Source organism: Epinephelus moara, chromosome 16 (assembly GCF_006386435.1).
Source record: "Epinephelus moara isolate mb chromosome 16, YSFRI_EMoa_1.0, whole genome shotgun sequence".
NCBI classification, from domain to species: domain Eukaryota; kingdom Metazoa; phylum Chordata; class Actinopteri; order Perciformes; family Serranidae; genus Epinephelus; species Epinephelus moara.
Genome location: NC_065521.1, coordinates 605,484 through 630,572, shown reverse-complemented (window position 1 = coordinate 630,572; position 25,089 = coordinate 605,484). Strand labels below are relative to the sequence as shown.

The 25,089-nt window shown below is 41.5% G+C and overlaps 1 protein-coding gene across 5 annotated transcripts in view; it reads left to right on the top strand.

Annotated features, from left to right (window-relative positions):
• The window catches only part of LOC126403187 (uncharacterized), a 30,468-nt gene extending 6,541 nt beyond the window's left edge, over nucleotides 1-23,927 (top strand). For 3 of the 5 annotated variants that reach the window (XM_050065697.1, XM_050065698.1, XM_050065702.1), the window contains 10 exons: nucleotides 674-937; nucleotides 8,057-8,488; nucleotides 9,087-9,536; nucleotides 10,351-10,788; nucleotides 11,613-12,029; nucleotides 15,179-15,598; nucleotides 17,214-17,630; nucleotides 20,824-21,240; nucleotides 22,773-23,027; nucleotides 23,124-23,927. In XM_050065697.1, the coding sequence (XP_049921654.1) occupies nucleotides 674-937; nucleotides 8,057-8,488; nucleotides 9,087-9,536; nucleotides 10,351-10,788; nucleotides 11,613-12,029; nucleotides 15,179-15,598; nucleotides 17,214-17,630; nucleotides 20,824-21,240; nucleotides 22,773-23,027; nucleotides 23,124-23,283 (3,670 nt within the window). In that variant the 3' untranslated portion in view covers nucleotides 23,284-23,927. The remainder of the gene's footprint in view (nucleotides 1-673; nucleotides 938-8,056; nucleotides 8,489-9,086; nucleotides 9,537-10,350; nucleotides 10,789-11,612; nucleotides 12,030-15,178; nucleotides 15,599-17,213; nucleotides 17,631-20,823; nucleotides 21,241-22,772; nucleotides 23,028-23,123) is intronic. The other 2 variants (XM_050065700.1, XM_050065701.1) reach the window with 2 other exon arrangements.
• The last annotated feature ends 1,162 nt before the right edge of the window (nucleotides 23,928-25,089 follow it).

Genomic DNA, 25,089 nt, shown 5'->3' with positions numbered 1-25,089 from the left:
CTGATGCCACAAGTTACTGCCTAAGCGCCGGATTTCAACGACTTTGGGAGACCAAGCTCAATTTCCTCAAATTTGGTACTCCACTATAAACTGATCAGAGTTTGGTGGTTGAAGGTTAAGGTCACCGTGACCTCACACAACATGTTTTTGGCCATAACTCAAGAATTCATACACTAATTATGACAAAGTTTCACACAAATGTCTAACAGGATAATATAATGTACTGATGACATTAAATATCCAGAGTCAGTTTCACTGTGACATAATAATGTTCTGCAAAAACACTTTCTTGGCCATTACTTAACGTCATATCTCAGGAACAGAAGGGGAGACATTTGGTCAGATATGAAATGCTGACACTAATCTTGTCCATCTTGAAACTGTTAATTTCAGGGGAAGATATGTGTAAAGCATTTATGTTTTCACACGCATGGATGCAAACTGTAACTGCAACTTGAGTGGTTCACGGAGGCATTCAACAATGAGACAGTATTTCTAGTTTTATGAATTAATCCAAGACATGATGACGATGACAAAACAGAACAGCCTTAAAAGGGAAAAGTGGGTGTAGATATAGCTTCTTTTACTTAAACACTTTTAAATGACACTTTACTGTTTCTCTCTATTGTTTCTGTGATGAGGAAGTGCACTCTGATTATTCTCCAAATTTTAGGTGTGACCCTCTACCACGGCAGCTGTGGAGGATTTTACTTCTCAGTGAAGGGCAGATGGACCACCTCAGCTTACTTGGCCTTGATGGAAATCAGTTGCACCTTCCAGTTGAGGGTAAAAGACGGCTGTTTGAAAGAGCGGTTGCAGTCATGCAGAAGATGACTACAAAGGTTAATGTCTGCCTCCACTGGGAGAGGGAAACTCCTGCCTGCCAGAGTCTGTGCAAGTCCCTCTTTGGTGCTTTGCCATATATCAGCTCACTCAGGTATGTAGCTTTTGTTTTTGCATGATGTTGATTCCACATAAAGTTCACCCTTCTATAAAACTGCAAATGTTAATGTTTTTTTTTTCTTTTGGTCTGGGTGGCCTGGATTTTTCAGGGTTCCCAACACAAACAATAGCTTTCCGGTAGGGTAATCCATTATCCGTAAAACAAGTCGAGTGTTCACCTGCATTGCCCTGAGCTTGTCACCCAACAGCAGAGGGTGAAAGGTTTTGGAAAGCATACAAAAGCATAATCGTCATCTTGCTTCCAGCCTTATCCTGACGGGAATAAGCCCAGCGTACCAGGTGGACGATAGCAGGGGCTGCATCACTGGTCTGACAAGGGGCCTGACATGGGACTGTATCAGTCTCTCCAGGATCTTTATCATGTGGAATATCAGGACCATGGGTCTGTACTCATAAGGGTTTTCCTGCAAATTTCATTTTACATTTAAGTATACCAATGTGATCGTGTTCTTAATCTAAAATACAGCTTGACCAGGTCATGTGATGTGCCACTACACTTTCAGAACAAATTTTACTAGGACTACCACATAAAATTGCAGATAAAAATTTAATTACCAGGACTTCAAGTTTTAGACACAACCGACTATCCATGCAACAATTTAGCTGCAGTTTCTTAATAGTTTTAATTTTTTTTATCATATAATTATTACAACTCCTAAAATACATCTATCAAAACCACTGACGGTTGAAGGGAATTACATTCATTGACTCCTTACAATGCAGTGTTTTGCAGGGAAACCCTGAGTCCTGGCATTTAGTAGATGCTACTTGACATGCATCACCCACCCAAACACTGTTGGGACCAAGTACACTTCCTCATGGGAACAGCACTCCATGATGGCAGTGGTCCCTCCAGCAAGATAATGTGCTATGCCACACAGCAAAAACTACGTAGGAATGGCACCAGGAACGTGACAAAGAGCCCAAGGCGTCAACCTGGCCTCCATAGTCCCCAGATCCCAATCTGATTGAGCATCTGTGAGATGTGCCATTACCCCAGAACCAAGTCTGATCCACGGTTGGCCTCTTTGGATCAGACGTGGCTCTGACCTGTCAAAGCATGGAAATAGGATCTCTGTGGGTATCCTGTGGGGTCCAGCACCAGTGTAGCAGTCCATCATTGTTTGGTACCTGCCGTCAAATCTTTTTTTTACACTTCAATTTTGGTTGGATGTCACAGTTCCCCGCAGTTGATTGCAGGGTAATTCAGGTCACCTGTTGTGCAGGGTGTGGGAAATTAAGAATTGAGAGCAGCTTGGCGCATTCAGTGCCAATCAAGGTGTGACAACGCCCTTTCTCAAGGCTTAAGAGAGCTGAGGAATCACACACCCGGGACATTCTGACCCTTCCTCAATTGAATGCAGACCTCATGTTAGCAAAGATTGTCCATCAGAAACTCTAGTCTCTAGGCCCATTTGAGAATTCAATGCTGTTTTTTGTTGTGCTGTTTGAGGGTGACTTTGTGCATCTTTATGCAAGTGGAGGTAATATTTAAGACTCCTATCATCATACGGCAGTGTTTCCCCTACCATCATATTGGATCACAACAGAAGTCATTTAAGCTTACCTTTCCTATAGAACAGGTCTATACCTTGTCCTTTTATTAAACAAACTAAATAGCCTTATGTTACAGGCTGAGCCTGATGTGTGTGGCTTGTGTGTGTGTGTGTGTGTGTGTGTGTGTGTGTGTGTGTGTGTGTGTGTGTGTGTGTGTGGAGCTGTGTATGTGTGTAGTTGATGTAGGAGGTATGAGACGTTAGTGCGCCGGGTGTGGTGTGTGACGTCAGACGGATGCGCCCCAGGAAGAAAGTGAGGCATGTGCTATGTTGTTTACATCGAGCAGCCACAGTGAAGAAGCCTACGCAGTTCTGCATGCTGTTTTTGAGTTATTTCCCTCTATGTAAAAGTCAGACACTGATGAGAGAGGCTGTGCATCATCCCTGCAGTGCTGAAAATAAAGTGCCGTTCTTTAACGCAGACGAAGTCCCGTTGTTTATGTGTTGTTGCCACAACGAGCTAACACAAGCTAAAGGAGCTAATGGTCTTCAGAGGTCCCTTTACTACGGTTCGGGGTCTGCCAGCTTGGCGTTGGTAACACTTATTTATCTTACTTACACAATGGCATGTCATTTCTGTCCCTACACGGTGCGCGTCTAAAATCCTCCTCTGCTCTCTGTGTCGTGCACGGCGGAGTTCGGCCCTGATGCACGCGCACACACACACACACACACACACAGGTGAGCACACAGACACAGGTGAGCACACAAAAGCGCTGAAGAACTCGTTCCCTTTCTTGAGAACGAGTTCTTCAGCGCTCGCTGCCATGTTGTTTGTGTATCAAGCGCGCGGGGGGAGGGGTGAGCCCACTCTGAACTACGGGAGCCCAGTGTGGAGCGGCGGTGGATTTTAAATAGAAACTCGATTTTCATTAAAACAAATCGGCCTAAACTGCAAATTCGAATTAATCAATAAAATCGATTTATCGCCCAGCCCTACCTCCAGCGTCTTCTGAGTCTGCCCCGGGGCCTAATACCAATGGGATGTGCCCGAAACACCTCCAGCGGGAGGCACCCTGGAGGCATCCTGATCAGATGCCAGAAACCAGCTCAACTCACCCCTTTCGATGCAAAGGAGTAGCAGCTCCTCACCCTATCTCTAATGCTGAGCCCAGCCACCATGGAGGAAACTCATTTTGGCCACTTGTATCTGCAATCTCATTTTTCTGGTCACTACCCAGAGCTCATGAACATAGGTGACAGTTGGGACGTAGATGGACCAGTAAATTGAAAGCTTCGCCTTTTGGCTCAGCTCCGTCTTCACCACGACGGTTTGGCGCAGTGCCCGCATCACTGCAGAAGCTGCACCAAACCACCGATCCATCTCACACTCCATTCTACCCTCATTTGTGAAAAAGTCCCCAAGATACTTAAACTCCTTCGCTTGAGGCAGTAACCCGGAGGGGGCACTCCACCGGTTTCCAGCAGAGAACCATGGCTTCAGATTTGGAGTTCCTTATATAGTGATTTTATTTATTGTTTTATTTCATTGAAAACCAACATAACCCCTACCCTCTTAAATAAACACATTTGTTCATTATCAAGGAGGCATTTGTCAATTATCGAAGAGGCATTTGTGTAATGTTATTGTTATGGAGGCACCTCCGTTTTAAAGGCTCTTGTGAGACATGTTTCTACAAGAGAATATATTTTTTCATTATTATGTGGTTTGGAACTTTTTTTCACACTTCTTGCGACCTGGGGAAATCTGGGGATCGCGGCATTGGTGGTGAATTATTTGAGTCCTTTGGATTGTGAGTTGGGTTACTGGCAAGTCCCATGGATGCTCAGTCAGATTGGGATCTGAGAGTCAGGAGGCCAGGTCGATGTCTTGAGCATTTTGTCCCATTTCTTGGGCCATTCCTGAGCAGTTTTTGTCATGTGGTACGGCGCATTGTCCTCCTGGAGGGGCCATTGCTGTTGCCATGAGGGGGGATACTTGGTCTGAAATGGTGTTTGAGTGGATGGTGTATGTCAAGTTACATTCACATGAATACGGAGACCCAAGGTTTCCCAGCAGAACATTGCATTGTAATGAGATGATGAATGTTTGTCACTGGCAGCAGTGTGTGTGTTTAAGGCATCCCGGATGGTTCTGGTAATCCATGGTTTCTAGTTTTTGGGTACAGTGGGTTTAGTTGTTTTACAATTGAGTCCAACACTGACTCAGTGACGTCTTTGACGTCATTGGTGACAGTGGTGTCCTGGAACGTGCTCTTGACTGCGTCATAAAGTGTTGACTACATGGTGGTCTCTGACTAGCCTGACCATTTCCTGACCTCACACATCACTGGGGGCATGTATCGTAGTTTGTTTACATATCTCGAACAGGGGTTGGGATTTTGATCTGTAGCTGCCTCTAAACAACGTGTAGCAGTGATCCAGAGTGTTTATTCCCCCTGTGGAGCAGTCAACATGATGGAAGTCAGGCATTACCCTCTTAAGGTTAGCCTGATTGAAGTATCCAGCAGCAAAGAGTGCAGCATCAGAATTACCTGGCTTACTCATAGGTTCTATAAAAGGATACGTCTGTATAGACCTTCCTTCCTTACAGGATCTCGCTTTCACTGGCACAATCAATAGCTTACACTTTGTCTCTCCAGCCCCAGTGTAGCTGGCTGTTTCATGCTTAGTAGGCCTCTGAACTCCTGAGCCCTCTTCATTTAGAGTGCTGTTACATTTATTGACACAGATGAATTCCTTTTGGCTTCTTTTTCCCGATAAAGAATGTCTTGGTGTCCCTGCGAGCACATCATTCTCCTCTTGCAGGTCTTGTTAAGTCTTGCTTTCTTGAAGAATGCCTTGACTGCAGATGTCACACTGTTGTCTGTCAGTGTTGTCAGTGTGTCCTGGCCTCACAACCTGTGTAAATTGCAGGGACCTGGATGAAATCTTACCTCCAGATGCAGGTGTGTTGGTGGACAGATGATGTCTCCATTTCCCTTCCTTTGCTCAATCTCCACCTGCCATATGTGAGCAGATGTAGGTATCCATCTTCTGAGATCTTCTGATCTTGTAGTCCTTTAATACTCTTAATTGAGCTCTTTTTTCTGCAATCACTGCCTCTAAAGTCAGCCTTTCCAGCTTGTTTTTAACACATGCTTCCTCCAGTTCAAGCTGCTGTGTCTCTTGTAAAGCTGCAACACAATCAAGTGATCCAGCTAGCTTTGCTCCTTTATTAGCATAAACTGATGATCTGACAGACATGACAGATGAGCATCCAATGATTGAACTCCTTTTTTAAAGTGCTGGTTTGATATTACCAACTGCCATTTGTGATACACTATCTTCAAGTCCTATATCATCATCTACATGATGGCTCCTCTCCTGGTTCCAATGAGCCTATGGAGTTGATATTCCAGTGCTCTCTCAGTTAGCTTTGTTGTTCTTTTAGATTCCATTTCTACAGTGTCAATTTCTATCCTCAGCAATCTTATCATCAAAGCAATGTGTTGTGTGCAAATGATTAAAACTTATTTGCACTCTTCTCATCAGACAAGTGCATCACAACTTCTGAAACATGCAGAGACATCAGTGGCTTTTACAAAAGCAAGCTATCATATTTTGTACTCAGGAAAAGTAGCTAGCATCTCAAAATAAAATAAAAATTGTCAGTCTTCATTCATGTCAGAGCATTTGATGGTCTGTCTTAAAGGGAAATTTTGGTTTATTTCAACCCGTCTCCTATCGTCCTAAATTTGTTTCAAGTGACTAGTGACATAGAAATAATAGTTAGCATGTTAGCTGTTAGCCTAGATACAGCCGGGGCGTCAGACCTGTTAAAACATAAGTGAACGGGCAACCTTCAAGTGCAAAGTTAGTCCACTAAACAAGCTTTTTTTCCACAAAGACCGCCTCATATCGTTAGGATAAATGTCAGAGAACATATAGAAAACGACATGTAAACGTGTTGTCTTACCTTACCGCTGTGCTGCCATGTTTGTTAGCCATTTAGCTAAGGCTGCAACCGGTCCCATTTCAGTGGCATTCCTCTTCTGTGGGCATTGGGGCACAGCATTCACAGGTAACGTTACACCACCAATCTGCAGCCTTGCAGCAGCCATTCCTCCTCTCTCATCCTCTACCTGTTGTGCCTCTCTCTCTCTCTCCTCCTCCATTCTTCAATTACACGAAGCTCTTCGTCAGTGTATTCTGGCTCAAATAAATAAGGGCGGCCATCGACTCTCGATGTGGAAAGCCTATAACATTCCACATTTAGGTGGTCTTCAAAGTTGTTGTCTTACCTTACGGTGTGTTTACCATTTACCTCTGCTTCCCAAAGCGCGGTCGAAATATCGCGAGAACAAGCAGCGATCTCATACCGTGCCTGAAATCTCGCGAGAACAAGCAGCAACAGCTGGAGGGCAGAACCGGACAGTAGCCTGAAAAGTTCATTCATTTATTTTAATGAAAGATTTATAGAATAATGGCTGACTTTTTGCCAGACTTCAACTTTGTGGAGGAGGAATTTGATTTTGCAGAGTTTGTGGCCCCCCTTTATTTATTTGAGCCAGAATACACTGACGAAGAGCTTTGTGAAATTGAAGAACGGAGGAGGAGAGAGAGAGAGAGAGGCGCAACAGGTAGAGGACGAGAGAGGAGGAATNGGGAGGAAAAGCTTGTTTAGTGGACTAACTTTGCACTTGAAGGGATGCCCGTTCACTTACGTTTTAACAGGTCTGACGCCCCAGCTGTATCTAGGCTAATGGCTAACATGCTAACTATTATTTCTATGTCACTAGTCACTTGAAACAAATTTAGGACGATAGGAGACGGGTTGAAATAAACCGAAATTTCCCTTTTAGAAACTGGAGACTTTTAAAGTTCTTGGTCCTTTTTTTTTTGTTTTGTTTTGTTTTTTTACCTTTTCTGACATTTTTTTTTAGATTCAGATTCAAAGACATACCACAATGTTGAGCTGAGGGCTTCTTCAGAGTGAAGCCACAGACTTACATTCAGGATTCACCAGTTATGTTAGTTAGCATCCAGCACTCACCTGTGGTTCATTCATGCTAACTTACTCTTAACAATTTTTCTACTAATGGACTGGCATTCCATCTAGATATTAGAGTAATCCACAAACAAAAAACAGACACAAATGAGAGGGGATGTAATCAAGTTTAAAAAGTTGACCATGTGTCACACAGTAAAAACTATGTGTTCTCATGCCTGGCATAACACGCTACCTGACTCAACTGCACATGACATCACTCTCTACATAAAAGGGAGCATCAATCAACAACATTCAATATGCATGCATTTGTCCTTTTACAATTTTATACATTATCTGTCTTATTCAATGACTAGAAATTCTGAACAGTAGCTTTTGCATGTTTTTTTTTATATTAAATGAATTTCACACATTGAGGCTTATTACACTCTTCTCAAATTCTGCTTAAGATGTGGAAAAAGAAATACTACAATTGCACTTCATGTCTAACATCAGCACAGTGTTAACATTGTATGTGTTCACAACTGTATTTTATTTGATACAGTTTTACATGCATTGTTTGATACATCTCCCTGTTATCATGCAGCTTCAGAAAGTCCTACAGAGGTCCAGGATTACGGGACCAGAAGCAAAGCCATGGGACGCTGGAGAGGGAAGAAAAGCAGCTGTTACTGGATTTATGCCTGAAAGCAACACTTCACGAAGGAGAGCACTTTCATGGTTTAGTGAATGGACTCCTGTCATTGTTTTCTGTTCACAGTGACTTAAATATCATCCTTGATTTTTATCAACATGTCAAGAGTGAAAGGGGTTCAAGTGTCATTCCAAAACTGCGGCCAGTTTTCCAGTTACCTCCTGCAGTCTGGTCCGTAAACCTCTCAGAGAGAAAGACCTCCATCCTCCTGGAAGTGCTGAAACTCCAGTCAGAGAAGAAACAAGTGGAGCTGACAGGCTGGTCAGATGATGAGAGTGAAGTGAGGAGCTTCCTACAGTGTCTGCCTTATATCTCACAGCTCAGGTAAATGAACTGTACCTCCCTTGGCTTTACTTTACATTTGTAGATTTGTGTTCTTGCATCTGCAGTGATTACATGGTAGTTAAAGATGGGTGGATATTTTTTTTATTCCCGTAAGGAAATTTTCATGTTGCAGCATAAGAAACCACATTCAACAAAGACTAGTACATTAAGGTAATGACGTTAGTTGACAAGTCCTCATAAGTGTTGTGTATATGTGTGTAGCTAACTGATGAATACAATTTTTCGATAAAGTATTCCTTTCAGCCACCTTGTCGGTTCAAGGGTGGCATTCCAGCACAACACACAATATTTCAACACACAGGCTAGGATACACCACTGTAACTTGATTTTAATGTCCCCTTACACATTATGTGAAGAGTTTAGTAAAAGTCTTCTAAAATACACGTAAAGTCTAGCCCATTTGAAGCATTGTTATCTCAGATTTTAGGTTGACTAGAATCACTGCGTTAATTGACTACTGGGTATTTGTATATACTTAGCAGATACAGGGTATATATACATATGTGTATATATAATGTTTGGCTCTCTTATGGCTGTTGACATCAAATCATGACAAAATGTTTTATTCTTCTTCCAGTTTTTCTTGTTGGTCTTTAACCCAGGATAAACTCAGGTTGTGTGGGAAACTGTTCTGTGCAGCAGCAGAGAGAGAACAGCAGACAGGAGAGAAGACACTGAAGCTGTTATCATCAGTGTGCAGATACAAATCATTCCCTTTTAAAGTCATAAATGATAACGATGATTATATGAAGAGGAAATATCAGGGTGATCTCCTGCTGGACCTTTACTCCTACCTGAAGGACTATGAGACTAAAACAGCCTCAAGTGTCCTCCCATCATTACAGTCAGTTTTGCAGTCAGTTCCTGTAGTCTGGTCCATAAACCTCTCAGAGAAAAAGACATCCATCCTCCTGGAAGTGCTGAAACTCCAGTCAGAGAAGAAAAAAGTGAAGCTGACAGGCTGGTCAGATGAAGAGAGTGAAGTGAGGAGCTTCCTACAGTGTCTGCCTTATATCTCACAGCTCAGGTAAATGAATTGTAGCTTAAATGATCTAATTCTTTGCATGAAGAGTTGTTTTCTAAATAAGGTCATACAAATATTTTATGTTGTATTAATTCTATCATAGTCATACTAATAAGAATAATTCTATAATATGATTCTATGATTATTCTGTTATCACTATTGTATTTGCACCTTGTGATTTTATCCACACTTCTACTTTTTAAAAGTTAACGAGGGACATAGGTGGGATTTACAGAGCAGACTGTGCGGATAGGCAGTGGCAATCAATGATAAAACAAGCCACTACTGAAACAGTGTCTGGTAAACAGCATATATATACAACTGATGCCAGATGCCATGGAGAGAGGCCCAACTGCAGCAAAACAAATCCACAATTAGAGTCAGTTACCAATGGTGGAAAGTAACCACTGTGGGGACAGTTATTCAAGTACCACACTGAAGTATAATTTTAGACTTTTCTGAAACAATTTAAATTTTTTTGTACTTTACACACTTCTCAAAAAAATGTAAGGGAACATTTAAACTACACATCAGACCTTGATGAACAATTTCTTCAATTTGAAAATCTTTACTGATGTACATTAAGTAATTTATTGAGAACAAAATGATGTAACAACGGTAAATGGAAACCAATATCATCAAACCACTGAGGGCTGGCTTCAAAATCACGCAAAAAATCAAAGTAAAAAAAAAAAAAGGCTACCCCAGCTTTAATTAGATTTTATACAAAACAGGCATGTACAAGATGGAGTCCATCAGTAGTGTGTGGATGTTAATATGCAGCTAAGATGAAAATGTTTCCTTCTCATTATTTCAGCTTTGATCCTCGCTGGTCAGATACTTCTAAAGAGGCCGAGTTCTTGGCGAATCTGTTCTGTGCAGCAGCAGAGAGAGAACAGCAGGCAAGAGAGAAGATACTGAAGCTGCTGTCATCAGTGTGCAGCTATGAGACATTCCCTTTTAAAATCATAAATGATGGTAATGAATGTCAGTGTGACTTCCTGCTGGATCTTTGCTCTCATGTGAAAGACTATGAGGCTAAAACAGGCCTGAGTGTCCTTCCGTCATTACAGTCAGTTTTCCAGTCAGCTCCTGCAGTCTGGTCCGTAAACCTCTCAAAGAGAAAAACCTCCGTCCTCCTGGAAGTGCTGAAACTCAAGTCAGAGGAGACAGGAGTGGTGCTGACAGGCTGGTCAGATGAAGAGAGTGAATTGAGGAGCTTCCTACAGTGTCTACCTTATATCTCACAGCTCAGGTAAATGAATCATCCTTCATATCTTCAGTGTACATTTGTGGAGTTGTGTTCTTGAAAGTACAGCAATTCAGTGTTATGGTAAATAAGGTGAACGTTTAATTGATAAGTTGACATTGCTGTGTACAGTGTTATAGATGACATACTGTTTTTCCCATGCATTCCAATGTAGTTATTCCAACATTACCCAGAGTTCTGTGCAGGTCAAACACTGCTAGCAATGCTCCTACAGAGAGCCTGCTCATTTCCCATGAGCTGATATGTTCTAACTCCATCAAGCACCAAGTGTGTTACTTAAAGACATCTATGGACTCAGTAAAAAGTTAAGAGAGACTCAGCTATAATGATGTGATCCAACAAGCTCCAGCAATTGAAGCAACAGAGACCATTCACACTTCATAAAGTTTTTCTGCAGGACTAGTGATGTTCTTTCTTACTGTTTTACAGTAAAATAATCTTGGGGATAAAGTAGTAGTTTCCTACATTTACAGACAGTTGCACGATAGTTTGGTAGTTCCCAACTAAGTGCATCAATGTGTTGGTGTTCTATTTACTATTTGAGTCATCTTAAGACTTTTTTGAAGTTGTTCACATGACTTTCTTGTTTCTTAAACGTTTTGTGAAGAACTTAAATAAAAAAAACTCCTTCAAAATCACATATAATCCCTTTTCAAAGCGTTGATGCCTGACTTTTGGGTTAATTAATTCCACTGTGTAGATATGCTCTATCAGTAAAGAATGGCTCTTTTTTATTTATTCTTTTTTTTTTTTTTTTTTTTTTTGCTCCTGACATTAAATCATAACAAAATATGTAATTCTTGTTCCAGTTTCTCTCACCGGTTTGGAGTGTCAGTACAGGTCAAGTTCTTTGGAGATCTGTTCTGTGCAGCAGTAAAGAGAGAACAGCAGACAGGAGAAAAGGTGCTGGAGCTCCTTACATCAGTGTGCAGATGCAAAACATTTTGTCTTAATGTGAAATGGTGTGATCTCCTGCTGGATCTTTGCTCCTACCTGAAGGACTATGAGACTAAAACAGGCCTGAGTGTCCTTCCGTCATTACAGTCAGTTTTCCAGTCACCTCCTGCAGTCTGGTCCGTAAACCTCTCAAAGAGAAAAGCATCCATCCTCCTGGAAGTGCTGAAACTCCAGTCAGAGAAGAAACAAGTGGAGCTGACAGGCTGGTCAGGTGAAGAGAGTGAAGTGAGGAGCTTCCTACAGTGTCTGCCTTTTATCTCACAGCTCAGGTAAATTAATTGTACTTTCCATGATGTCACTCTTCATGTGAGGTGCTGTGCTCTAAAGAGAGTTATGCAAATATAATGTTGGATAAATTCTAACATAACCATCACCAGGGGCAGTCAAAAATAAAACAAGTCACGGCAGATACAGTCTCTGGTAAACACAATGTTATGTAACCATTGATACTAGAACCTATCGACTGAGGCCACACTGCAGTAAAACAAATCCACAAATAGACCTAATTACCAGTGGTGAAAAGTAATTGCTGGAAAAAATAGAAAAACTTGTTGCTATAACTTGCCCTGCCTTTTTGCACATGCAAGCATCTTAAAAATAAGCAGTTAAAACAAAATATTTTGGGGCTGATTATATAGGTTGTATGTCTTTCTATTTAATTTCACAACCAGAATGAATGCTACATTTAGCTGCATTTTGAAAGGGAAAATTCACCATGTTTTTTATGTGGATTTCCAGTCAGTGTTGATGGTAAATGTAGTCAATTGAAGCAATAAATTCATTCCTCAGTGCATGCTATATTTACCAAAAAGCTGAATTCACCTGTTTGTGGAGCTGTATTGACAGTGCCTGCATGTACCAGGTTGCATTGCATGAGTTACTGACAACCCAGTCAAAACGTGGTTGCAGCTGCCTCGAGAAGGCCGCTGAAAATACGCAAAAAAAAGAAAGTGTCTGGTTGGCTATTTTACTGTAGCCTATACACCCCTCAGATTAGATCAGATGTGAATTGGTGCTTTTTTCGCATAGCCTAGCATTTCACCTCATCGGTCAAAATGTGTCCTAAACTTTGTCTGAAACAAAGAGATCCTCCTGGTAGTGTCCTGCAGCCTGTGTTTTATCAACGAGAGTGCAACCGGTGGTTTCATGGGGCTCTGCCTACCGTGAGAGATGGTACGTGTACAGAGAATTATTATAATATATAACGATTAGGCCTATTATTATATCTCGTCTTGTTAATATAATGTTAATCTCGATTATTTGATGATCTGTGTGTTTGTTGAAATGTAACATTAGCCAAGTCAGTGAGGTCGTGGTTAGATGTCCATTAGCTAGCTAATGTTGGCTGTATTGTTTTCTCACTCGCTAGCTTGCGTTAACGTTAGCCATCATTTTAGAATAGACCCCTCTGCTTTGGTAAGTGCCTTTGAAATGTTTTTCTGAGACTTGTAAACACGAGCGCCATTCTTAAAGAGACTGCCTCTGATTTTTTCACCGGCGAAGTTAATGGTGGTTGAAAGGACTGTGTTTTGGCAGGAGTGAAGCTAATGCGAAACACGGTCCTGTGAAGGGCTAAATCTGTGGGTGTTTGGTTCTTCCAGTTGAAAAGAGCCATCATCTTTTACATAGCGTGACCAAAGTGAAAAAATTACAGTGGATAGTACTTTATCATGAAGTACTTCAATGGAATCATTCAGAAAAGTAACGGCATTGACAGGGCGTCACCATTCTGTTTGGGCTAAATAGGTGTGGAGAAAGGAGATAAGTGTGAGGAGAGGAGCAGAGTGTGAGAGGAAGAGAAGGCAGGTAAAGTTGTCTGTAGAGTATAAGACACTTCAACATCTTTTACATATCTTTAAGATGACCAAAGTGAAAATATTACTCTGACTGCTGGGGCACAAAGTGACCAGCATTGAAAGGTTTTAGACTTATGAGCAAGCTTGTTTCAGGTAGACAACAACAATGTCAGACGAGGAGGAGGATGAGAGAGTGAGCACCCCTAAAAATAAGACACCATTCTGTTTGGGCTAAATAGGGGGTGTGGAGAAAGGTCAGTGAGGAGGAGAAGTGGGAGAGAAGAAGAGAAGGTAGGTGAGTTGTCTGTAGAGTGTACACTTTACTCCCAAGGGTGCATCTTTTACATAAAATACTCACCACCACCACCACCACCATAAATTGATGCAGAATGGGCACACATTGGTGCATAGAAATTCAGTAGAATGCAGTAATATCAGCTGGGCCAGAATTTTGTCTTTTTGTTTACAGACAAAAAAGGCTGATGCACACCGTAAAACATTTTATGACTGGTGCGTAGGACAAAACATCAAGCTTGCAGGTAAAGGAAGGAAAGGTCCCGCACACTGTAGTCAGACGAACGAACTTTGTTCCGAAACGTTTATCTGGAAATACATTTTTGTATTTACCAGTGAGGACAGTGTGCAGGACCTTTCCTTCCACTTTTTGTTTACATAAATATAGTTCCAACACAAATTGATGCAGAATGAACACAAATTGGTGCATAGAAGTTCAGTAGAATGCTGCAATAGCCTAAGTATTTGATGCACAAAAATGCCAACGTTCAAACAATATCTTTGCCGCTGGTGATCAGGGTTTTCAGCTTTGGGTATCTGAGTGAGACATTGATGTGCTAAGGGTTTTAGCTCATGCGCTTTGCGCGCTTGCAAATTTTCAGCTTTTGCACTCGCATGTGTACTCAAAAATATTCTCCAAGTTTGGTAGGTCTGGAAATGGCTTGTAGTTCGTCCTTGCATTCAACTATGTTACTTTCACGTCACTGGATGCAGGCAGAATAAGAACAAGATTTTGCAGCTGTGAACTTGGCTTTCTTGATTAACATACCATGCACTGTGGGATTTATTGCTTTAATCAATTACATTTACCCTCAACACTGACTGGAAATCCACCTAAAAAAGTGGCAAATTTTCCCTTGAACTATAACTGGAGGGAACTTAATTTATCACTGGCTGATAAAAACTCAACCACCTGCATAGTGAGCAGCAAATTAGAATTTCAGACAACCGTGAATCATCATTTTCTATATTTAATTGAGTTATATATCTATTCTACATGATATGGACCCTAGAGTTTCTTTTGACACTATGTATATTTATATATTGTGACTATACTTTACATATAGAACTCATACACAAAGTAAAATTACATAAAGTAAACAAAATCATTAGGAGGCACATATGCAGTGATTTCGGACAGAACATTAGTGGCTGTGAAATGAGTCAGTAAATGACACAAAAAAAAAAATGTGATCGTAAGTGTTTCAAATTTAATTTTACTTTATACACAATAGGCATGTACAAGTTGGAGTCCATCAGTAGTTTGTGGATGTATTTCTGCAGCTGAGATCAAATCCTAACAAAATATTTCCTTCTCATTATTTCAGTTTGCTTTCTCAGTGGGCAGATCCTTTTAAAGGGGCCAAGTTCATTGGGAATCTGTTCTGTGCAGCAGCAGAGAGAGAACAGCAGACAGGAGAGAAGATACTGGTGCTGTTATCGTCAATGTGCAGATTTGAGACATTCCCTCTTGAAGAAACCTGGTGTGATTTTATGCTGGATCTATACATCCACATGAAGAACTACGAGGCTAAAACAGGTCTGAGTGTTCTTCCATCATTACAGTCAGTTTTCCAGTCAGCACCTAAAATCTTTTACATAAACCTCTGTGAGAGACAGATGTCCAATCTTGCGGAAGTGCTGAAACTCCAGTCAGAGAAGAAACAAGTGGTGCTGACAGGCTGGTCAGATGAAGAGAGTGAAGTGAGGAGCTTCCTACAGTGTCTGCCTTATATCTCACAGCTCAGGTAATTAGTTACTTTTATAATGAGTTCCATAGTATTCTGTGTATTGAATTTCGTTGTATTTATTCATAATTACAATAAAAGGAATTAAATGTGGTTTTATAGTTTTACACAAGAATGCAGATGCAAACTTGTGATTTATTCTTTCAGGTTTTGGCACTAATTGATTAAAAGGATAGAATGCAGGATTTTCCTTTAAAAAAAAATAATGTATTGACTCTTACAAAAGTAATCTCACTTAATTATCTCTTATGTGTTACTGGGTTTAAAGTGCACAGGGATGTGGTGTTTGTTGAAAATCCTCCTGAGTCTCTCAGACACTCCTGTGACATAAGGAATGACAATGTTGATATGTTTTTGTGTCCCTTCCTCTCTGTCTGCTCTGGGTCTTCTGAGGTTTTGGCAAAGGCCCAGTTGGGTTAGCCACAGGTTTGAAGTGCTTCTCTGATGTGTTTCTGTTCATTTACCTTCCCCTCTGTCCTTGTGGGCACGTTTTCAGCCCGGTGCCTTTGATATATTATCTGGATATAACAGTCATTTCGGCCAATAATACAACTAACTGAGTACAGACTTTGAACAATGAATGATTAAGAGGGGTGAATGAAAGTATTTCCTCATGTTTATGAGCAATACTGAAAAGAAACTCCATGTCATCAGGATGTGATAATTTTACCACAATAACTCCTAGTCCTGTTGCACTAGTACTGTATGAAGTTTGTCAGAGTTTTGCAAAATGATGGATGTTAAAACTTGTGGTCCAGTATTTCAGGCCTTGCAGTTAACTGATGGATACAGTGACATGCAAAAGATGGGGAACCCTTGTCAAAATTTCTGTTACTGTGAATAGTTCAGTGAGTAGAAGATGAACTGATCTCCATAAAGCACAAAGGTAAAGATGAAACTTGTTTTTTCAACATTTTAAAGGAGATCAGTTTATTTTATTTGTTTTGTACAATTTGATAGTGAAAAGAAGGAAAGAAGCACCATGCAAAAGTTTGGGCAAACCAAGACATTTGAGCTCTTAAGGCACCTTTAACCAGGGTCTCAGACCTTAATGAGCTTTTTAGGACTCTGGCTTGTCAGGAAAGGCCAGGTGATTTAAATTTCAAAGCTTTATAAATATCGCAAGTCCTGAAACCTTGTCCCAACAATCAGCAGCCATGGGCTCCTCTAAACAGCTGCCTAGCACTCTGATAACTAAAATAACTGATAAAGACTATAAGAAGATAGCAAAGTGTTTTAGCGTCACTGTTTTCTCAGTACGTAATGTCAGTAGGAAATGGCAGTTAACAGGAACTGTGGAGGTCAAGCTGAGGTCTGGAGGACCAAGAAAACTTTCTGAGAGTAAGGTATTTCTTTCAGCCACCCTGTTGGTTCAGGAGTGGTATTTCACACCTTGTAGCCTGACTTAAACGGTTGCTTAAACATTTTGTGCATTTAATTCAGCAAAAGTTTTTCAAAATCCAGGTATACCCCAGTTTAAAGCATTGTTACTTGAACGTTAAGGTGACTGATTTCAGTGGGTATTTGTAGGCTTTTAGCAGATGTGTCAGTGATGCATGGCTCTGTTATTGCTTCTGACATTAAATCACAACAAAATGTGTCATTCTCATTCCAGGTTCAGTATCCAGTTTGGAGTCTCAGCGCAAGTCAAGTTCTTTGGGAATCTGTTCTGTGCTGCAGTCGAGAGAGAACAGCAGACAAGAGAGAAGATACTGAACCAGATATCATCACTGTCCATATATCAAACACTCCTTCATAGAAATAACAGCTGTGATTTCCTGCTGGATCTCTGCTCTCATGTGAAGGACTATGAGACTAAAACAGGCCTGAGTGTCCTTCCGTCATTACAGTCAGTTTTCCAGTTACCTCCTGCAGTCTGGTCCGTAAACCTCTCAGAGAGAAAGACCTCCATCCTCCTGGAAGTGCTGAAACTCCAGTCAGAGAAGAAACAAGTGGTGCTGACAGGCTGGTCAGATGAAGAGAGTGAAGTGAGGAGCTTCCTACTGTGTCTGCCTTATATCTCACAGCTCAGGTAGTTACTTTTATAATGAGTTCCATAGTATTCTGTGTATTGAATTTCGTTGTATTTATTCATAATTACAATAAAAGTAATTGAATTAAATTTAGTTTTATAGTTTTACACAAGAATACAGATGCAAACTTGTGATTTATTCTTTCAGGTTTTGGCACTAATTGATTAAAAGGATAGAATGCAGGATTTTCCTTAAAAAAAAAATAATGTATTGACTCTTACAAAAGTAATCTCACTTAATTATCTCTTTTGCTCGTTTCAAACGAGAGTGAATCCCAGGTTGGCTTGCGACAAGCGTATTTACAAACAGTAAGCAACAACTCTTGTATACTATGCCTTTGATAGTTTATCGGTGGAGATTGTCAGTCATCCAGGTCATGGTAATCGTGAGTGCTGTATCATAGGCAACTGGACTTGCTTGCGTTTCTTGAAGACATTTCGCCTCTCGTCCAAGAAACTTCTTTAGTTCTAAATGACTGGTACTGAGTTGCAGGCTATAAACCCTGTGTGGGTGGGAACCCTTGCAGAGTTGTTAGGGTCACGTGAGCTCTTAGTTTCAGAGTCCTTAAGGTCACAATGTGAGTAGTTGACCCACCTGGCCACCATGTGAGTCGTTAGGGTCAGGTGGGACCAAGGGTGAATGGGTGTGAAGTCGTCTGGGGAGGGATCCCAAGACTGCATTGTAGGTGGGTGATAAGTAGTGTCGTAAGCCACCCCCTCTGTTTAACGATGGTCAGTCCAGCTTGACATAGATGGCTTCTTTTACTCCTCTCTCAAACCATCTTTCTTCCCTGGCCAAGATGTGCACATTGCTGTCCTCAAAGGAGTGTCCCTTCTCCTGTAGATGTAAGTGGACAGCTGAGTCTTGACCCGAGGAGCTGGCTCTCCTGAGTTGTGCCCTCAGTGTATACACCTGTGTACTCCTGGCTGCACTGAAGTGCATACACTACATTACTCTGCTTCTGTCTGGGTGTTTTGTCTTTGGGGTGGACAAGTTTCTGTCTCATTGTGTTACTGGGTTTAAAGTGCACAGGGATGTGGTGTTTGTTGAAAATCCTCCTGAGTCTCTCAGACACTCCTGTGACATAAGGAATGACAATGTTGATATGTTTTTGTGTCCCTTCCTCTCTGTCTGCTCTGGGTCTGTCTGAGGTTTTGGCAAAGGCCCAGTTGGGTTAGCCACAGGTTTGAAGTGCTTCTCTGATGTGTTTCTGTTCATTTACCTTCCCCTCTGTCCTTGTGGGCACGTTTTCAGCCCGGTGCCTTTGATATATTATCTGGATATAACAGTCATTTTGGCCAATAATACAACTAACTGAGTACAGACTTTGAACAATGAATGATTAAGAGGGGTGAATGAAAGTATTTCCTCATGTTTATGAGCAATACTGAAAAGAAACTCCATGTCATCAGGATGTGATAATTTTACCACAATAACTCCTAGTCCTGTTGCACTAGTACTGTATGAAGTTTGTCAGAGTTTTGCAAAATGATGGATGTTAAAACTTGTGGTCCAGTATTTCAGGCCTTGGAGTTAACTGATGGATACAGTGACATGCAAAAGATGGGGAACCCTTGTCAAAATTTCCGTTACTGTGAATAGTTCAGTGAGTAGAAGATGAACTGATCTCCAAAAAGCACAAAGGTAAAGATGAAACATGCTTTTCAACATTTTAAAGGAGATCAGTTTATTTTTTTGTTTTGTACAATTTGATAGTGAAAAAGAAGGAAAGAAGCACCATGCAAGAGTTTGGGCAAACCAAGACATTTGAGCTCTTAAGGCACCTTTAACCAGGGTCTCAGACCTTAATGAGCTTGTTAAGGCCCTGACACACCAAGCCGACGGTCAGCTGTCGACCAAAGTCGGGCCGTCAGTGAGCATCTGTCGGCCTAGTTCTTGTGGTGTGTCCTGCACCGTCGGTCCTTCGGCAGCAGCGGCTTTTCGGCAGATTGAGCATGTTGAATCGGAGTCGGAGCTTGTCAGTGACAGAGAAATCACTCTGACTGGCTGTTCAGGTTTTATTTTCTCGCCCCTGTAGCGAATGAATCTGCCTGTAGTGAAACTGGGGCTAACCGGTGCTTCCTCCTCAGGCTCCACTTCACTCAGCTGCCTGACAGACCCGCTGCTTCTTCCCACTTTAACCTGAATAACAAACCGGAGCTAGCTGGGAACGGCTAGCGGAGCGTTAGCCGCAGCATGACCGGAGGGAAGCACAGCCAGTTAGCCTCTGCTAGTCTCTGAGCTAGCCTCGGCTCTCCGTTTGGATCCAGCCGGAGCACCGAGCCCTGGTTTGTTATTCAGGTTAAAGTGGGAAGAAGCAGCGGGTTTATCGGGCAGCTGAGTGAAGTGGAGCCTGCGGAGGAAACACCAGGACAGTCTGGATGTAATAGTCCATGGAGGTGCTGCGGTGCTCGGCTGCACAGATAGGAAACCCCTCGGCTGACAGGATGTACCACTCTCTCACTCCGCTCTCTCTCACGCAGGCGCAGAACGTACGTGCTACTTGGCCGTGGGATGTAGTCCGTGTAGTGTGTTCAAATGCAACTGACACAGGGCAACGTGAGGCGACGTAGACAACGCAACAGTTGGCCTTTGTCGCTGCTAGTTCTTTGATGTTGGTTTGGTGTGTCCGCACCTTAAGGACTCTGGCTTGTCAGGAAAGGCCAGGTGATGCAAATTTCAAAGCTTCATAAATATCCTGAGTCCTGAAACCTTGTCCCAACAATCAGCAGCCATGGGCTCCTCTAAACAGCTGCCTAGCACTCTGAAAACTAAAATAACTGATGAAGAGTATAAGAAGATAGCAAAGTGTTTTAGCGTCACTGTTTTCTCAGTACGTAATGTCAGTAGGAAATGGCAGTTAACAGGAACTGTGGAGGTCAAGCTGAGGTCTGGAGGACCAAGAAAACTTTCTGAGAGTAAGGTATTTCTTTCAGCCACCCTGTTGGTTCAGGAGTGGTATTTCACACCTTGTAGCCTGACTTAAATGGTTGCTTAAACATTTTGTGCATTTAATTCAGCAAAAGTTTTTCAAAATCCAGGTATACCCCAGTTTAAAGCATTGTTACTTGAACGTTAAGGTGACTGATTTCAGTGGGTATTTGTAGGCTTTTAGCAGATGTGTCAGTGATGCATGGCTCTGTTATTGCTTCTGACATTAAATCACAACAAAATGTTTCATTCTCATTCCAGGTTCAGTATCCAGCTTGGAGTCTCAGCGCAAGTCAAGTTCTTTGGGAATCTCTTCTGTGCCACAGTCGAGAGTGAACAGCAGACAAGAGAGAAGATACTGAACCAGATATCATCACTGTCCATATATCAAACACTCCTTCATAGAAATAACAGCTGTGATCTCCTGCTGGAGCTCTGCTCTCATGTGAAGGACTATGAGACTAAAACAGGCCTGAGTGTCCTTCCGTCATTACAGTCAGTTTTCCAGTTACCTCCTGCAGTCTGGTCCGTAAACCTCTCAGAGAGAAAGACCTCCATCCTCCTGGAAGTGCTGAAACTCCAGTCAGAGAAGAAACAAGTGGTGCTGACAGGCTGGTCAGATCATGAGAGTGAAGTGAGGAACTTCCTACAGTATCTGCCTTATATCTCACAGCTCAGGTAAGACAGACAAATCCTGTTTATTTAGTAATCATGTATGGCTTATATCAGAAGAAGTTTGTCAGCTCACAATCACCAGCATTTTGAAATTAGTCATTTACAGATGTATACAATGTAGATAAATATACTTGCCATTTTTCTGCTGAGTAATTATTTACCATTACACATTATTTTAATATAGTATAACATTGTCGCAATCAATAACACAGTTTAACTATTTTATTCTGTTGAATGTGCTTTCTCTAAATTTCATCCTCAGTGAAAGACTTTGTACATGAGATGGCCTTTAATGCACTATATCTTGTTCACTGCTCAAAAAAAGGTAAAGTCTTTACTGATGTACATTGTATAATTTGTTGAGAACAAAATGACATAACAGTCAGTGGAAACTAAAATCATCAACCCACTGCACCAAGAGGAACCCAGGGTCCGCCGCACCAGGAGGAACCCAGGGCCCGCTGCACCAAGAGGAACCCAGGGTCCGCCGCACCAGGAGGAACCCAGGGTCCGCCGCACCAGGAGGAACCCAGGGTCTGCTGCACCTAGAGGAACCCAGGTCTGACAGTCGCTCTGAGGATTTCATCCTGGGACCTAACAGTAGTCAGGGTACCGTTGGCTATTGCATGGAGGTCTGTCCAGACCATCACTGACCCACCGCCAAACCGGTCATGCTGGATGATGTTACAGGCAGCTTAAAGTTCACTACGGTGTCTCCAGGCTCAGGGCACTGTGGTGGGCCAATTCCAATGGAGCTGCACGGTGCTGGGCTGTGAGCACAGGTCCCACTAGAGGACGTGGGGCCCTCATGCCACCCTCATGGAGTCTGTTTCTGACAGTGTGGTCAGAAACATGCACACCAGTAGCCTGCTGGAGGTCATGTTGTAGGGCTCTGGCAGTGCTCCTCCTGTTCCTCCTCACACAAAGGAGCAGATAGCGGTCCTGCTGCTGGGTTGATGCCCTTCTACGGCCCTGTCCAGCTCTCCTGGTGTAACGGCCGGTCTCCTGGTATCTGGTATCAACCTGATTGGGCTGCAGGTACGGCCTCATGCTACCAGTAGTGCCAAGGACACTAGCAGAAGACCAAACTAGAGAAGAATCAGTCAGGAAGGATAAGGAGAGAGCAACCGTCTGTGGACACCACATGTAAAACCATTCCCTTTTTGGGGGTTGTCTTGCTTTTGCCTCTCCATTGCACCTGTTGTCACTTTGATTTGCACCAAAGCAGCTGAAACTGATTCACAATCACTTGTGCTTCCTAAATGGACAGATTCATATCCCTGAAGTTTAACTGACTTCCTGTTAGACTGTGACCATAAAGTGTTCCCTTCACTTCTTTGAGCAGTGTATATTACCTCTGCTTTTTTTATACTTTATCCATGTTGTTGTGTTTCAGCTGTGATCCACAGTTCTTCCAGAGATTTATATAATTACTGGCTTTTGTTCTTATAACACCATCTTGTCCCATTTGAAAATCCAGTTATTGATGAACATAATTTATTTCACAACTTTTAAACATTCTCTTTGATTTTCAGGCTTTCAAATGACATGGTCTTGCTAATGTGTCGATGGGTAAGAAGAGGAACAGTGGCCTGTTCGGTGACTATTGAAGAACTTTCTCTCTCACCTCAGACAGCCCAACCATCAGACAGAGTATTGTTGAGGGTTGTCAGTAGTTTGGCGTCCCTGCTGAGATACTGGACAGTCAGACGGTTAGACCTGACTGAGCTCTGTGTTCCTGCTCAGGGTCTCATTCCACTGCTGCTCCATGATGGCCCTCTAACAATCAAGTAAGTCTTTCCTAAGCCTCAGAAACACACTAATTAATGAAGATGCAAAATAATAATTTACTTTCTTAACACATATTCATGCATTTTTATCTGCAGACTGAATGGAAATCTTGTCCAGCAGCTACTCTCCCTCTCCCATGAAATCCAGCACGACTTGACTTGGCCCCTCTTGAGTAAAGTTGGTGGAGACTTGCTCTCTGGACTCGTAGCTTCTTCAGCATCTGCTGCTGTAGTCGTCATCTCAGATCCACTGTGACCCTGAGGAAGAACAGCTTCTTACAGGAGAGCATCACATGTCTGCTTCCCTTTGGGGACAGGATTGTGTTTCACAGGTGATCAGTTTGCATTTAGGGCCAGATCTACTAAAGGTTTGCGTGTATAAAAACGTGTGCAAACTCATTGCACACGCAAAAAAATGTACAAACTGATTTACTAACAGTGCGCACTAAGGGTTGCGAGTAATTTCCGAGAAGTTATGATGAAATAAAAAATATTACAGACCACAGAATAGGACTGACAACCTTTTTTTTTTTTTGCTGCTGCTGGTCTATAATATTGTTGGCTATATTTCGCATTTTAATAAAAAAAAAAGAATAAAAGAAATAAACACCGAAATAATTAGTGGAAACTTTTTTTTTTTATTGATGAATGAATGAATGAATGAACATTGGAAGCGGTTCAGCCGCAGTCCCGCCGGCTGGTGCGGTCACTGTTGAGATTACATTTGTTTTTTATGATTAACAAAATGTTTTTTTATTGACTGTATGAATGGTTTTGTTTTCAAATAAATATTTGGAAACGAAAATGTATGCTTTGGTGTACTTGGTGTAGAGTTTTGCAATATGTATAGCTACCTGTATGTATCAAAATGAATAATTTTCAAAATTAAATTAAATTTTTGCTCCATTTTGGTTTGAACTATTTTTTGACTTTTTTCCCAACATACGAATGATGACTTTTTTAATTTTTTTAGATACTACCCAATCACTTTTAAATATTTTTTTTTTTTCAACATGCTATACTATGACTCTTGAGACATTTTTCACAATGGATTTTTTGAGATGCTACACTAGTGTATAGTTCCAACAGGCCACCCACAGTAAACTAGCTACTCTATAATCTTATGGTCTTGTCACATGATCAAATAGAGACTTGACATTAAACAACATTATTACCCAGAAATCATCACTGTATACGTGTATACAACAAAAATACCAAATAAAATAAGGAAATATTAATTTAATTGAATAACTGAATAATTTTTTTTAATGTTTTTTGTAGAATTTATATTTTATAGCATATTTTGTTATGAATTCCTACTGACTATTTTACCAAAAAGCAAACAAGCTAGCAAGACTTTATTTATATGTAATATTTAATTCCAGGTGGAATCACAAAGTGCGAGGTAGAATTTGCAGGCACAGAACAAAACCAGTGTAACCCCAGTCCCATGTAGCTAGTTAATACTAATGGGGGTGTTGTAGTACAGTGGGACACGGGGCCTAAGTTCGACTGGAAATGGCGCTAAACACCTGTGACAACTGTGGTAGTGATATACAATGACTTGGCGGTGCCTCCAATAACTTTTCTGAAGTAACCAAAAATGTTGGTACTATCCCTTTTAAACCCAATGAATAACTTCACTTACCATCACTACACCAAATTTAGTAAAATAAACACAGGGCATTTATTAAAAGAAAAACAGGAATTGGCAATTTATAAATTATTTATCTGGCTCACTGTTGACCTTTAAATGGGTTACTGATGAAAATATTCACAGTTCACAATACCTCTCCAGCAAAATAGACTCACTCTGATCACAAATGAACTCAAATAGAAAAAGCTGTATTGGTAAAGAAAACTTAATCCAATGTCCACAGCCCACTCTCACACACACATTCACACAGGGCTTATTTGAATGAGATAAATAAACACGTTGTGGGTCCAGTCGATGCTTGTGAGCGTGGAGGCTGGAAACTAGATGGCCAGTTCACTGGGTTTAACCAGCATAAACAAAAACGCACGTGCAAAGAGTTAGTTCTGTACTTACAAATCCAGCCGA